At 30.8% G+C, this 17,125-nt stretch overlaps 2 protein-coding genes across 13 annotated transcripts in view; one reads left to right on the forward strand and one right to left on the reverse strand.

The window, feature by feature from the left end:
- LOC139512766 (uncharacterized) overlaps positions 1-5,448 on the forward strand; it is a 107,841-nt gene extending 102,393 nt beyond the window's left edge. For all 3 annotated transcript variants that reach the window (XM_071300653.1, XM_071300654.1, XM_071300656.1), the window contains 5 exons: positions 216-314; positions 1,587-1,731; positions 2,082-2,180; positions 3,605-3,727; positions 4,584-5,448. In XM_071300653.1, the coding sequence (XP_071156754.1) occupies positions 216-314; positions 1,587-1,731; positions 2,082-2,180; positions 3,605-3,727; positions 4,584-4,884 (767 nt within the window). In that variant the 3' untranslated portion in view covers positions 4,885-5,448. The remainder of the gene's footprint in view (positions 1-215; positions 315-1,586; positions 1,732-2,081; positions 2,181-3,604; positions 3,728-4,583) is intronic.
- Positions 5,449-8,321: 2,873 nt separating this feature from the next.
- The window catches only part of LOC139512767 (serine/threonine-protein kinase DCLK3-like), a 59,482-nt gene continuing 50,678 nt past the window's right edge, over positions 8,322-17,125 (reverse strand). For all 10 annotated transcript variants that reach the window (XM_071300662.1, XM_071300660.1, XM_071300657.1 and 7 more), the window contains 3 exons: positions 15,416-15,548; positions 13,602-13,769; positions 8,322-11,847 (listed from right to left, as the gene is read on the reverse strand). In XM_071300662.1, coding sequence (XP_071156763.1) covers positions 11,606-11,847; positions 13,602-13,769; positions 15,416-15,548 — 543 coding nt within the window. In that variant the 3' untranslated portion in view covers positions 8,322-11,605. The remainder of the gene's footprint in view (positions 11,848-13,601; positions 13,770-15,415; positions 15,549-17,125) is intronic.

Genomic DNA, 17,125 nt, shown 5'->3' on the forward strand with positions numbered 1-17,125 from the left:
TATTTGCATGAATGTGACAAGGCAATATTATATTTAAGTCTCACCTCTTCAGTTTATAAAACATACAAATAGTTCATAAAACATAGAAGAGACACACTCTACAAAGAGTTAGAGAGACTATATGTGTGATAAAAGGGAAAAGATGTTAGTAATTTATAATGTTTAGAATTGTTATAACTTAATTAGCAAAAGATGCAGTCTTGTTTTGTTTTTAGGATTCCATGAAGCTATAGGAGATGTAATGGCACTGTCTGTTTCTACTCCTGTACATTTACATAAAATAAATCTTCTAGATAAAGTAGAAAATGATGAAGGTAAGTTTAACATACATATTTACACACAGGGACAGCCCTGTGCGTCGCCAATGTCGTAATTTGTGATTTTTTATATCATCTGTTGACAAAAATGGATGCTGGCAATATTTCTGGCGCCAACATTTTCCTATGTAAAAATTTTCATTTCTTGACAATATCAATCTTCATTTCAATTGGAAAAAGTTAAAAAAAAAAAAAAAATTATACAAAATTTTACCTGGTGATAAGTTTATGACTTTGTTTACGACCCAAAGCTAATCATCGGTTACAACAGGTGTCATAATCTGCTGTTACAGGTAATCCGTTTATTGGATGAGTCATTAATGATCATCAACATTAATTAATTCAAATAGAATTGGTCAGTTGGCATTTTGTCTATTTCATTTGTAGAAATGTTCATACGACAATGCAATTTGCAATGTTTACCGTAGTTGTATGAAGAAAGCGTAATTGACAGAAGGTCCAAAACAATAATCAACTTGTTAAAGAACATCGTTTTACTTGTTTTCCGTTTAAAAGCAGCAAATTCAGACGAAATTTGTCTTTGGCTGCCCTCAGCTATGATACGAAAATTACAAAACCTGCCGCCATTGATCATATTTAATTCTTCTACGTACTGTGTATAATCCTCCAAAACTTGAAGAGCACACCCAAATAAAGAAAGATAACTCAATTTTACTTTTTCCTATCATTGAGATGCCTATTTTAGACATGTCTAAGATATGTCTTCTTAATTCTGGCTTTAGAGTTTATAGGTTTAGGTCTTTTGAGTTATGGGAAGAGTTAAAGAGGGTCTTAGTAGCAGTATGGAGAGGATGCCTTTTGTCATCTTTTTCTGTATTATTTATTTTATAATACAAATTTTCATTATTCTGTAAATTTAAACACTTTTATTTTGTTTTCCTCATTCAATTACCATGATTACCCAATTGTTTCTATTGTTTCTATTTTAATTTAAAGACATTTTCTCTATTCTGTAGCTTATACAGACCATCATGATCAGCTAATTTAAACGTTTTTATTTAATTCTTCTACATATGAAATGCTAAACATAAAAAAAAGAAAATAAACTACACATGTTGTTTTGATGTATATATATATAATATAAACCCTATGCAATAACAAACTTAGTATTACATGTTAAATGATGTAAAGGGTAGGCTGAATGACTTTTATTTTTCTCTCAATGAGACTGAATGTAAAATCAATCAATATGACATCAAAAACATCTACATATGTGTATGTATAACCTCTTGCTTACTTGTGTTGTAGAGGCTGATATAAACTTCCTAATGCAAAGAGCATTAGAAAAGGTAGCATTTTTACCCTTTGGATATCTAATAGATAAATGGAGATGGAGTGTGTTTAGTCGTGAGACAATACCAGATCACATGAATGATAAATGGTGGGAACTAAGGTACCTAATTGACTTCTTGACAAATTTTTTGACTTAATATAATCTTTATTATAACTAGCTGCAATTAGTGCACAACATTTGAAAAGTAAAATGTAAAAATTTTCATTTTGCATGCAAAGAAAAATGAAACATGAATACAGAGCTGTCATACAAAATAACATACATGCTGTATATAGAACTGTCAAATGCTATATAATAAGTAAAATATTTATATCTCTATTTCTGTGTATTTTTTTGTAAGCTTTCTCTTTTTATTGAAAGTGATAAATAATAAAATTTGATTGCCATAACATTTTTAATTATAGTCTGATGGCCTATAAACTGATGTGACATGTATATTTGTATTACAGATGCAAATACCAGGGTATTTCTCCACCTGTAAAGAGAACAGATGATGATTTTGATCCTGGATCTAAATATCACATTCCAGCAAATGTAGCTTATATAAGGTAAGTAAGTTAAAAAAAATGTTGTATTTATTCATCCCTTTTATTTTTGTAGTATAAGAAATGAGTCAAAACTGGTTATTTTTTTCATTGGGTAAGTCTGTGATCTTCTTCAATATATTTAATAACTTGTGAGTTTGATGAAAATATTTGAGCTCTGTATGACGGAAAAGAAATCCTCAATAATGAAGTACAGTAAGAAGTATTTGAATGAAAGTTGGTTAATATAATCAGTGAGAATATGCAGTTCTAAATTCAACATGTTGCATATTAGTTAAACTGTTACTAAGGAATGGCTTTGTTGCTGAACATTTTTAATTTTATATGTTTATGGTTATAGTTACATTCTTAAGACAAACAGACAAGAAAGAGTAAGTCAAATGAGTTTTTACGTTAGGCATGTGACCTATTGTTAAGTGTTGATCTGCTCTACAAAGATAACTATGTTCCTTTACCACCCTCTAATTATACCCCTGCTTTGAAAAAGGGGGGTATACTGTTTTACCTCTGCCTTTCCGTTCGTCAGTCCATCCGTCAGTCCGTCTGTCCCATGAATATTTTTCGTCACATTTTTCTCAGGAGCTACAATACAAGGAATTCTGAAATTTGGTTTCAGGGTTAATATAAGTCAGCTATACCGTGTGATGCGTTTTCAGATTCATAACTCAACAACTTCCTGTTAACCAAACACTTGTATTATTTTACACATGATAACCAAGTTGAAAGTTTTCCTCACATTTTTCTCAGGAACTACAATACAAGGATTTCTGAAATTTGGTTTCAGAGTTTATATAAGTCTGCAATACTGTGTGATGTGTTTTCAGATTCATCACTCAACAACTTCCTGTTTACCGAACACTTGCATATTTTACACTATTAAAATTATCCACTTGTGGCGGGGGTATCATCAGGGAGCAGTAGCTCACAGTTTCACTTGTTTCCATTTTTTTACTTAATTCTGTTTTATGTATTATCAAAGATACTGTAGGGAGTACCAAACACCTTGACTAAAATTCATGTGGCTCGTTTAATTTTCACAAAATGTTAACAAAATATTTTCACTTTGACCCTTTGACAAAAATATAAAAATTTCAAAAACTTGAACATCACACATTATCAGAAAAATTTCATTGGATATATAGCAGTTTAACAAACACTAGTTTTAATCCACGAGAAGCTTTTTTTCTTTTTTCTTATATTTCTGTAACAATAAAAGGTGATTAAAACGTTGAGCTGATTTTTACAGAGTTATCTCCCTGTAGTCACTAGTGTTATATACCACCTTAATATAGTTGAACAAAGTATATATATTGCTGCATGATTGACACTGTCTGTTCTATTTTTAGAAATAATGTATATGGTACAGTTACAGTTCCACAAAGCTGTATGTGATCCTTTATATTTGAAACTGTCTTTTCCATTTTTAGATATTTTATAAGTTATGTGGTACAGTTCCAATTTCATAAAGCTTTATGTGATGCTGCAGGACATACTGGACCATTACATAGATGTGATATTTATAGATCTAAAGAAGCTGGGAAACTATTAAGGTAGGGTTCTTCTACTCAATCAATATATACAGTAAAATCATGTCAATGTTTGTACCACACTAGGAAATTAGATGATTCAATCATGCATGTCAGTGTAATTTCAGGATTAATTGTTATGTTACATTGCCATGACTTAGAAAGTTTTACTCTGTGATGTGAGTAAAATGAGTTGGATAGAAAAATAAGAAGATGCCAATGAGACAACCTTCAACCAAATGTACGACCATTTCAACCATGAGCAAAACTCATATCTCATATAGTTATTCATAAAAGACCCTGCAAGGACATGTAAAACAATTCAAACCAGAACACTAACAGCTTAATTCAAACAAGAACACTAACAGCTTAATTCATTTACAAAACCATGAACATAAAACTAATATGATATACAGCAAACAAAGATGACTGGTTACAGGCTCCTGACTTTGGACTGGTTACAGGTTCCTGACTTTGGACTGGTTACAGGTTCCTGACTTTGGACTGGTTACAGGTTCCTGACTTTGGACTGGTTACAGGTTCCTGACTTTGGACTGGTTACAGGTTCCTGACTTTGGACTGGTTACAGGTTCCTGACTTTGGACTGGTTACAGGCTCCTGACTTTGGACTGGTTACAGGCTCCTGACTTTGGACTGGTTACAGGTTCCTGACTTTGGACTGGTTACAGGTTCCTGACTTTGGACTGGTTACAGGTTCCTGACTTTGGACTGGTTACAGGCTCCTGACTTTGGACTGGTTACTGATTCATCTTAAAGTGGAATGATACCAGTTTCGTTACTATGGTGATATGTTTAACTGTGAAAGCAGATTAAAACTTTCATTAATAAGTTGAAATTGTCAAGTATTTATATTTTACAGTGATATGTTAAAGCTTGGATCCTCAGTATCTTGGCCTGAAGCTATGGAAAAATTAACAGGACAACGTAAAATGGATGTAGGTCCAATCCTAGATTACTTCAAACCTTTACAAGATTGGCTGGAGAAACAGAACTATAATCAGCGACCTGGATGGTCACCAGCTTGTCCAGTTGATGACCAGATGGCAAATAAAGCTCATCTAGTTACCTGTGATAATAATGCAAACTCATTACAAAATAACATAAATCTATATGTATTATGTATTTTGTTAATATATGTATATGTATACCGGTATGTGTGAAAAAGTTTCTCTTTGGTTGTATAGTTAAATTTTAATAGGACCACCAAATGTCATGATAACCAATACCTGTATCGATTCCTGACAACTTTTTGCTGTAAAAATACTGATGCCTAAAATTTTCTTAAAAATCAGCATTTATTTGAAACCAATGATCATTAATAAGTTATGGGCTAGAACAACATGACAGGTAGTTTGTGCAGTCTAACTTGTTAAAATAATTTGAATTTGAAGATATTTTGTCCATTTTTACCTTACCTGGTACTTACTGCAACCTATGGAGAAAAAATGATCTAAAGAATCAGACAGACTTCTATAATCTTGCGCGGAATATGTAAATAGTAATATAACAAATGTTAAGCAGATTTTAATATTTTGTTCCATGTATGTATATGTTATATGAGAGAAAAACCATGATTTATGCAAGCCCTGTGATTAATATGGTGCTTTTTTTGTATACAAAATCATTGCTAGGTTGTTACAAATATTTTAAATGACAATGGTTATTGTTAAAATGTACTTTTCTTAATCTTAACATGACAGTGTTAATAAATATGGAAGTCTTTATTTCTGTTTTGTCTGTAAAACAAAAGAATAGGGACAATAATGCCCTTATTTGGCTCAAATACTTGTGCAAATTTAATCAAAGTACTGAAGTACTGAACATCGGATGACCGCAAGTTCATGTGGATGGTCAAAAGTATTTGTCTCAGAAAAAAAGATCACATATGTCTTTACCTGAAACTGAGGTAAATGTACAGAGATATATATTTTTCTGAGACAAGTTCGTGCATGGATGATGAATAAATGTCTGGAAATTCAACCTTTTTGAAATAACTATTATATTGTAGTGATACAAATCAGTAAACACTGGTTTGTTGTTATTAGCTCACCAGGCCCGAAGTGCCAAGTGAGCTTTTCTCATCACTTGGCGTCGGTCGTCATTAACTTTTACAAAAATCTTCTCCTCTGAAACTACTGGGCTAAATTTAACCAAACTTGGCCACATCATCATTGGGGTATCTAGTTTAAAAAAATGTGTCCGATGACTGGCCAACCAACCAAGATGGCCGCCATGGCTAAAATAGAACATAGGGGGTAAAATGTAGATTTTGGTTTATATCTCTGAAACCAAAGTATTTAGAGCAAATCTGACGGTGTAATTGTTTATCCGTAAAAATTGATCTGCCCTGAAATTTTCAGACAAATCAGACAACCTGTTGTTGGGTTGCTGCCCCCGAATTAGTAATTTTAAGAAAATTTTGCAGTCTTTTGTTATTATCTTGAATATTATTATAGATTGAGATAAACTATAAACAGCAATAATGTTCAGCAAAGTAAGATCTACAAATAAGTCAATATGACCAAAATTGTCACCCTAAAGGAGTTATTGCCCTTTATAACCATTTTTCTAAAATTGTAGTAATCTTTTTAACAAAATCTTCTCCTCTGAAGCTACTTTGACAAATCTAACCAAACTTGGCCACAATCATCATTGGGGTATCTAGTTTAAAAATGTGTCTGATGACACCGTCCATCAACCAATGATGGCCAACATGGCTAAAAATAGTACATAGGGGTAAAATGCAGTTTGTGGCTAATATATCTGAAACCAAAGCATTTAGAGCAAATCTGACAGTAGTAGAAATCTTTCAAGATCTAACTGCCCTGAAATTTTTAGACAAATCAGGCAACCTGTTGTTAGGTTGCTGCCCCTGAATTGGTAATTTTAAGAACATTTTGCAGTTTTTGGTAAATATCTTCAATATTATCTAAGATAGAGATAAACTGTAAACAGCAATTATGTATAGCGAAGTAAGATCTACTAATGAGTCAACTTTACCAAAACTATCAATTGACCCCTTAAGGAGTTATTGCTCTTTATAGTAAATTTTAAACAATTTTCGTAAATTTTTGTAAACTTTTACAAAATGTTTTCCTTTGATACTTCTAACTTTAGAGTCTCTAGTTTAAATTTAAAGTCATTATTGGTATTTTTTCTCGATTGCAGAATGCAATACATACATAGGGATGCTAAATCTGCAGGTTGAACTGTTATATAAAATGATATAAATCAGAATGTAAAACAACTGAATGCTTCATTTCTTGTATACAAATGCACTAGGTTTAAAAGTTTCTTGGTGGCATTTGTTCATTGTCCTCGACCTTGTGGGATCCTTGCAAGGTCTCCATGTCTAGTGATAAAGCTCATGTCTTAAGATACTATAAGCAATAGGTCAACTGTATGAGTATTTGTGCTCAACCTCAGGCCCACCAGCCTAGGCTTGTAACAATACTGTCAGGCCTACTTAAGTCCATAGAATCTAACTTAAACTTTCGTAAAATTCAGCTTTGGTCCTGTAGATTGAAAAGTTTACCATGAAGTCTGTTGTATAGTTTATTTGTCAGTATGAAGTTTGGTAGGGTTCTCAGATACTCTTGAGAAATGGATCAGGTATAATTGACATGTGAAATAATTGTAAGGGGTATGTTTGTATAGCAGAATTCATCTGACCTTGACCTCATTTTCATGTTCATTTGTCAATGTTAAGTTTACATGGTTTATCAGCAATAGGTCAACTATATTTGATGTGGGAATTTGTGAGTTCTAACCTTCCTGCTAGGTCAACCCAAAGACTTGAAAATTGGTATTTGCTGTTTCTCCACTAAACACAGGGCATAATGGAGTAAGACTGGTCAGCTTGAAGTCAGAGTAATGTGTAAGATAGGATGACATATCTTCCTGTGGATTGTTTCCTTGTGAACTAGCAAGTTACAAATTGGACTAAGCATGTCAGTCTAGTACAAAGCAGGATAAATATTCATATATCATTAATATGTTCTCTCTCTGAATATACATTCAATTTATCGCTGAATAGTTAGCAGCCATCCACTTTCATCAATACTATCAATTGAGGTGTCATGTTCAGAAAATCTTTGATTTTGAGATTTTTATACATATTGACTGTCACTGCAGACAAACTTGAACAAAGGAACATGCAGAAAATGTTAAAATAAAATTTCTTCATGTTATCCGCGACACAAATGAGTAATCTTGGGTGATTAAACCCTAATTTGGCACATATTTTTTTTTAATTTGACATCAGTCAAAATTGTACTATTAAAAAGACATAAGTTGATGTAACCACAACTTCATTATAAACTATCTTACCAAAAATTGAAAGGATGAATGGACAGACCAAACAAACTACTATGGTAGGCAGGGCAGAAAAATCAAAACATGAAAAAAGGCATAAGGATATAGTTAATCTTGGCAACTTTTGATTTTGGTTTAAATGAAAGGATATGTCATAGGATTGTCAGTAGTAGTGCAATAAAATGAACAATAATTCAGACAATCAGTTTCATGTATATATCATTTACTTTCTGTATTTGATATACTTAAGTAACATATATAAAAAAAAAAAAGAAACAAAATGTTATGAATTATATTTTATTATTGACCAATAAACCAGTGTAACATGACAAGTTAGTCCATAGTAACAAGACTTTACTGTTGCAACAGTGTAACCGTTATATTTTTTAATTACAATCCTGAAATTATCCTGAGATTTCATCATGAGAATTGTAAATATTCTTCCAGCAGTTAAACAAAAAAGCCTGACAACAGAATTTAACCATACAGTAAAGTATAAAAATTTGACACATCATTACAGGGAAAATTGTTTTTAAATTTTTAGAATTAAGATTTGTAATTTGGATTTTGTTTATTGGTAAAAGATACAATTCTAAGCTATGTTTTGATTGGTACAAAGCTTTATAAGACTAATAATGGCAGACTCCTTCTGATGAAAGTGACCATATTTGAAGGCCTATCAGGATCGTTCATTTGAATACATTGGACTTCCTCCCTTCTTTCATAAACTAAAGATGATTTATAAAATGAATGTTAATCGTAATGTTTCTGTGGGCCAAGGACCTTTGTCTCACCTCAAAAGTATGTTCCTTCATATACAAAATATAGAATATTTTCAATTTTACTTAGTAATTGCAGGAATGGAGATCAAGAGAAAATAAAGTTGAATAGATTTTTTTAACCCATTCTAGATGGCATTGTTAGATGAAGGAGCATAGCTTTAATCAAATTATTTGCTGGAATCATAAATAGCTATGAAGAAATAGATATTTAAAATTATGTTGATTATCGCTATTTTTTTTCAGTTTTGCTTTGATCTTTTTTTGTGAAAATTTTTCATATCATGCTACTCGCTTGAGATGAAATTTATCGCTAGAACTAAGGAGGCATGTAACGTTGTTAAGGAAATTGACATGAATTTGACATCGTCTTCATAGGTAAAATAGCGATAAACAGATTATCATTGGTCATCTCAACTCTATTGCATTTCTCGTTTTCGCCGTACGGGCTCAATCGAGAAAATCAATCTTGTTGAGATGATCAACGATAATCTATAAATATCTTCTTCAACTTGTTAAATGTCTCAATCATTAATGGAATAATATATTAAAGAATCACTTCAGCAGGAAAGGAGTCTACCTAAGATTTATGTACTAAGAAATAATCCTCATACAGCTTATTAATAAATTAAATTTACTACCATTTAAATATCTTTCTTCTAAAAAATAAGTAAGTAAACAGCAACTTTAATATATATATCAAATATGCTTAAAAATAAACATGGAATCTTATGACACTTATACACTGAATATTCATGCAAGCATGTCATTTACATATTCATACATGTTTGAGTGAAATGAATGAATATTCATATAAATACTAAAGTAATAACTGCACATACAATTTTGATATTGATGATAACGAATTTCTTATCAATTCAAAAATTTGTCCTTAACAATGAATTTTCAAAACAAATGAAAAGTTGTGATATTCTGATAAGTAATGACCACTAAACTATAAAATATTGGAATAAAACAAAAGTAAAACAAAATACAACTTTTCCTGAAATTTTAAATTCTTTAGTGTAAAATAGACATTTAACAAAAATTACACATTACATGTATACGCAGTTCAAAAATTTACACTTAACAATGACCCTATACCTCAAACAATGTAACGATATGTTAAGTACAGGTTAAAACTAGTGACACAAGGTACTGCAGGATATATCTTTATAAATATTTTCTTAAACTGTGCATTTGTCATTTAAATGGAATTCATATCCCACGCCTTTTGTACTTTGTAACGGCTTTTTCCCTTTTGTTGTAATGATAAATATAAAATGATATTTTGGAGAAATGTGATGAATTCATCACCACATAAGATATGAAAACATATTTTAACATATATTTCTATTTATATATATATATATATATACATATCACTTTTATAGATTTTTATATCACAGAATTTGAAACAACAAGTATATTTACATCTTTGTTATAGCAACGAATATATAAACAATCTGTTTTTGGCACATAGACAAAACTACTTGTGTAGTGCGTCGAATATCACATTCACTTTCATTCAAGACAGCAATAAAACAGCACTTAATTCATCATGGAAGGACAGTCGTAACCACATTTTAAAATTATTTAATTCATGTGAACAAGAAGATTTAAGAAACTTAATTCTCATCCTAGAAAATCCAGAATATGTTTTTTTCAAATCTAAACTTTCCAAATTTACATTTCATTGATAAAACCCAAATTATTTCCTTGCCTTCCCCAAACAAATAAATAAATTGACGTAAAATCATAATATAAATTGAAAAGTATGTCTTTATAAAATTTACGTATTACACAAGCACTGTAAAGAATGACTTCAAAAATAATAAAAATAGTAGATCTTTATGACAGGGCAAAATTTCACAATGAACATACATTCACATGTTAAAAAGCTTTAAAAAAAATTGTCATGTGTAAAATACAAAAAATTGTCAAAATTAACAGAAAAAAAACATGGACGAAAAAAAACTAATGTTGGACGGATTATGAAAAATAAATCTCTATCAGTATAAAGTATTGAGACAAAAACATATATAAAATTATCAGATAAATACTATATGGACGGCTTAAATAAACAGATGTACCCTAATCTAGGTTTAATGCAAACTTCCAAATCTAACAGACTACAATCCATAGTCAATAAGTTTGTATATCCATTACAAAGGCAGATGACTTTTTAGGTAATTCACAAAATTGATGTTCCACAATATTGGTTGTTTCAACATGGAGGTTGAAAAAGTCTTATCATGTGACATTTTTTCAGGCATGCCTGGTCTTTCTCATTGGTGAATAAAGAAAATGGAATGATTTTGACTGACTTACACTTAAAATATATAACCACCTTGTATTTTGTTCTGATCCTTCTAACCCTATAGAAAACCGAATGGTCAGGTGACATTAACCATTGGTAAATATTTCTTGCAGAAGACATGTTTTTTCATCCCAACCATGCTTTATCATGTGATTGATGTGTGTTAAATAAGATAAGCCCAAGAAACACAGACTATCTTAGAACTTCTATATTGAGTTTGGGAATAGTTCATAGTTTTCTTTTGAATCGACTAAACTGCATGTAAATACCAAAACACAGCAATGTTTTACAGTTGCAAATATTTGAAAACTCAATTTTCAAGTCCTCTGATAATGTCAACAAATATTCAAATACAATATCAAACTGTAATAAAAATATTTCCAGTGTAATCTGATGTTAAAAAACATAGGAGAAATTTTCCATTAAACTGGAAGTCGTAGAAACCTATCAACACTATATAAAATATAACTATGCAGCACTTTGAGCAGCTAATCGCTTCTCTTTATGTTTCTGATAAGAGTCTAATGCCAGTCTTGCATTCAATTCCAAATCCTTGCGTGCATTTCTTCGCATTTCTTCTATTTTGGCGTTGTCTTGTGGATGTGATGTATCACCACTTGTAATTATCCATGGGTGAGACAGAGTATCTATGGCATTGAATCGTCTCTTCCTATCCACGACTAGCAAGTGTTCTATCATATCTTTAGCATCTTTAAAATATAAAAGTCAGGTATGTTATCTGTAGTTTTATGTTAAGGAGTAACACCACTTATCCCTGGCCGGACCAAAAGCATATACAAGAAAGTAGTACATTTTTAACACAAAAATTTCCTAAGGATGGGAACAACTTTCAAAATATGTAGAAAATTGAGGTAATTTTAGTATCGAATGAAAGCTGAATGACTGGTGATCATTATAGAACTCTTTTTGACTTATAATTATGAATAATAAAAAAATTGCATGAAATTATAAAAAGAGGGTACATGTTGCCAGTTCAGACAAATCAGTTCTTTCTTATTTGCCATTAAAGGTATGCTGATTTTTTCAGTACAAAACACCATAAAGTGTTGATTTGACATGCAATGATTGTCACTTTTTTTCAACTTAAAATGAAAGAGCAGTGCCTTGTTGAAACTGAGCAAAGGGGCCATGAATTAGTGGTGTACTTCCTTTACTTCTGAATATATTCTTTTTACTCGTTCATACTTTGTCAAGATCTATGTCAGATGTTCTCTATTAGACATTGTAAAAAATGACAGACATATTGGCTATTTCAGAAATTCTTTTGGAAAAACTATACATGATCACCTTTCATTTGATCAATTTCATTCTTTGTCTGTCAAAAATTCACATGACATGCAAAAAAATAAAAGTTTGTAAAGAATCATCTTTAAAGGTAATTTACTACTATAAGGCAATGGTTTCTGTCATTTTGACATTGTTATAAATGTCCTTTACAGATAATTTTGCTGTTAATTGTTTCAAGTTTTCAATGTTCCAGGCAAATTCAAGAATTAAGTTAGTAAAATTTCTCTAAAGAGTTATCAAGTGGTCATATTGGCATTTTTGTAGATTTTGTTAATGCTGATCATTTTTTTTGGTTCACAGTTTCTACATATATGTTATAGTTTTCAAGATAATAGCCAAAAGAAATCAAATTTAGTAAAAAATAAATATCATTGTAAAGGCAATAACGCTTCCAATATAACAACTAATGCATTTTACCCTTATGTTCTATTCTTAGTCAGATGGGCCTTGTTTGTTGACTGACTTTCGGGGAGGAACTTATACTACATACCATAGGGTTGTTTACTCAAAGTTTAGTTGAAAATGGTTTTGTAGTTTCGGGGGAGTAGATCTTTGATAATGTGTATGATGGACATGAAAAGTTTTATTCCTATATATCTTTAGGGAAATGACTAAATAACTATTGACCAAGTTGTGTTGAGTTTATATATGATGGTAGGTATAATTACAACTAGTTTCCATAAAATATTCATCATGGTTAATAAATAATGGTGTAAGCATCAATGTATTTCCATCTGAATATTGATAAAACAAAATAAGCAAAGTGAACTTCTAACTTGACTTGTATTGTCTGCAGTGAGACAGTACTACAAATTATTCGAGAATATAATTAGCCATTGCAGTTTGAATTCTTATTTTCTTAAAGAGCACCTTACTATTTATATGACATTGCAATATTTGCTAACAATCCCCAATGAATTTTAATGTGCATCACATTTAAGTAAGACATCATCAAATATTTATTCTAATAGTAATGGTCCATATCAAGGATTTAAGCATAGTATAATTTCTAATGGGACTGCTCTTATCCAATAAAACTCTTAGCTTGAAGGATAATAAGAAATACTATAGAAATTAATTCACACAATTAAAAAGAAATGAAAAGATTTTGTAAAAATGAAATGTAAAATTTTGTCTTCTAAAGTTAGAAACATACTAGATGAAATATTGTCCCAGTAAGGACTGAGGAATTCATATTCTCCTGCTTTGATAAACTCGAAAAGTTCTGTTTGGTTTCTGTCTGGACTTCTAAAGGGAGGGAATCCACACAACAGTATATAGGATATCACTCCTACAGCCCACATATCAACTTCCAATCCATAACCTATAAAACAAAACAATAAATTGTCAAGGGAAGTAATCTACTTCATAATTTCCCACATGTTTTATCAAGCCTCATGTTTAAATATTAGAAGAATTTATAGGCATTGGTTAAAAAAAATTAAAACACACTCAATAAAGTATGCAGAAAAGATATTAAAATAAATCTTCCAACATATTTTAAAAACAAGTAAAATAAAAATCATAAAATCATAAAAATTTACATAACTTATATAACTGAATTATTTTCTCACACTGACTTGCAAAACTCCTTCTCTAACGTGACGGTACCCAAATTGCACCTATTTTGACAGTTTTTTCAACTACGTTTTTTTATGATCAAGACACAAAGCTCCAGTTTGTGTTTATCTTGTAGACATATCCTTCTCTATCAGACAGTTATACCAATTTGATTTTCAATCCATATGGAATCATAGAAAAATTGGTCTGAACTAACCTCCAAACCATCAATGATTCTGTAATGAGGAGTACCCAAATTGCATCCATGTTTAAATTTGCATAGTCAAAAGTCGAATAACAGACATTTTGTTTCTTTTTTTTTCAAATATTTTGAATAAATTGGATATTTTTCCAAACTTACTCTTCATTCCCCGGCCGCCCGGCAATCAAATGTTGTCCGTGCATTAACTCATGAACCGTTCAACCAAAGCTTTTAAAAATTTAATATGTTGTTACTGACAACTAAATGAAGGTCAAGTTCAATAATGGCGATTTTGACTTTTACCGTTTAGGAGTTATGGTTCTTGAAAGATTGAAAAATGGAGTTTCCAGTTGTGTTCGTGCATTTACGCATGAACTGTTTTACCAAAGCTTCCCAAATTTTAATATGTTGTTACTGATGACAAAATGGAGGTCAAGTTCAATAATGATGATTTTGACTTTTACCGTTCAGGAGTTATGGTTCTTGAAAAATTGAAAAATGGTGTTTCCAGTCGTGTCCGTGCATTTTCTCATGAACTGTTCTACCTAAGCTTCCCAAATTTTAATAGATTGTTACTGATGACAAAATAGAGGTCAAGTTCAATAATGAAGATTTTGACTTTTACCGTTCAGGAGTTATGGTTCTTGAAAGATCGTGAAATGGTGTTTCCATTCACGTTGTTGCATTTACTAATGAACCATTCAATCTAAGCTTTTCAAATTTTAATATGTTGATACAGACTACAAAATGGAGGTCAAATTTGATATTGACGATTTTCACTTTCAGCATTCATCAGTTATGGTTCTTGTGATATTGCCAGGACACAAATAAATGTTAATAAATCCGGTTTGCTGTCGTTGTGACAGCCTCTTGTTTAAGAAATGGATACTTGAAACATATTGTATTTGCTAATTTTAAAAAGATGACCTTTTGAAGACGTCGCATGGCGACGTTTCGGTTTATTTTGCTTTTTCAGTAAACACTTCATCTGTTGATAAATACTGTGAACCTTTTGAGTATATCTGAATATTTTTTACCTATGTTGAAAGACGTGCATAGTATCAAATCATAGAAATACAAATTGTTTAGTCTCTAGGAAATCTTGTAAGATTTCCACTGCTATTTTTGCTAAATAGGTGCAATTTAGGTACTCGGTGCAATTTGGGTACCGTTACGTTATGTACTTGGTTTTTGTAAATTGTATTTACCTATTTCTGACAAGATTTCTGGAGCTACATAAGTTGGAGTACCACACACTGTGTATATATCTTCTTTGACTTCCATCGCTAAACCAAAGTCAGCTAACTTTATTGAAATTGTTCCATCTTTATTTCTGTGTACCTGTACAAAATCAAAAACCATTTCTTTAGTTAAAATATCAATAAACTTACTTCATGTATTATGATACGTGGCTTTCAACACTGTAGACTATATTTCTTGTATTAGGATTAGCAACCAACCAAAAAAGGCCATTTTGTTTTTTTAATTGATCATATTTGTTTTTTTCAAAAAGAGAAGATAAAAGAGCAACAATCACTGTTGCACCATTATGGTGAATCAAAATAAATAGAGTTGTCAAGAACTCATTCTTGGACCACAAATAATTTTTTTTATGTAACTATATGCTAGTGATTTCTTTTAAGAGATTTCATTTAAATGAAACACTCAGCTGAAATAAATATATAAAAAAAATAATTGATAAGTTAGATATGATGACAATCAACAACCTTCAATAGTTTTCATGCAGAAAGTTCCCACAGATTAATCAATTAAAATGATTGACAAAGTACCATTAAATTTCTTAAACTCAAGGTTAAAAAACGGCAATTTGTCACTTATGTAGCTTATGCAGTCAGTGACTTTAGACTGTATTAAATTTCATGACCTTACTGCAATTTTAAGTTGTCCAATAAAAATATAAATTTCATTTAAAAAAATAACATCAAGGTAAAGTTAAACATTTTATAAAAGGAAATTAAACCTTTTACACACGAATTAAAAAGTTTAAAAATATTTGATCACTTAATTACATAAATAAAACCTTATGTTTCATTACAAATGCTGCAGAAAATTAAAGGAGTTGATGAAAGAATGTTTAATAACTAAATCTCTAGATTCTGTGTCCAGAGCAATCTTCTGATTTAGCCACCCCCCCCCCCCCTTTTTGAGAGATTCAACTGACTGTGAATGCTTAAAAAAATCCAGATAAATTCTTCTAGCAGTGAGTTAAAAGGTGCATTGTTTTTCCTCAGAAGGCATTTTGAGAATAGAAACTAATATTGATGAAAACAAATATGTTATATGACTTTTAAATATAATTTCAACTACTGAATCCTCATAATTCAATACAATATAATTTAAAAACAAGTTGGACATATGATATGCAGACTCCTGTTACATTATTAGGTACATAAACAGGTTAAATTTGCTATTAAGGTTGTCAATTTTTAAATACACCTCAGAAATATTACATTTTTATAATTTATTGATTTCGAAAGTATGTCAATGAAGATTTAACTCAAATGAAGAATGTATTTACACAAAATTTTAAATAAATGTCTAATTCCAGCTTAACATTCACAAGAATGGCTAAAAAGGTCATCAAAGTTACCAGGCCTATAATTATAGTATTTAAGAATGCTTTTCTCCTGATCAAGAATCATCATTGGTGTTTAATTTAAAACAGGTTGAAGGTTTAATCAACATTGATAAGTTGAAGAGAATAGATAATCAAAAATTCCCAAAAGTTGTGTCAAATTTGGCTATTCTTATCTTTTATAGAGACATTTTTTCTTTTCTTAGTATGCCAAATCTGGCTATGGTTCTTTTTGCCTGTAGGGTTTTAGATAGTTTAAATATTTCTGATTTAATCTTTTCATAATACATGTAGCATATTTGTAGGACTCGGAGGTGTGATA

This window comes from Mytilus edulis, chromosome 2 (genome assembly GCF_963676685.1).
Source record: "Mytilus edulis chromosome 2, xbMytEdul2.2, whole genome shotgun sequence".
In the NCBI taxonomy this organism is placed as follows: Eukaryota; Metazoa; Mollusca; class Bivalvia; order Mytilida; family Mytilidae; genus Mytilus; species Mytilus edulis.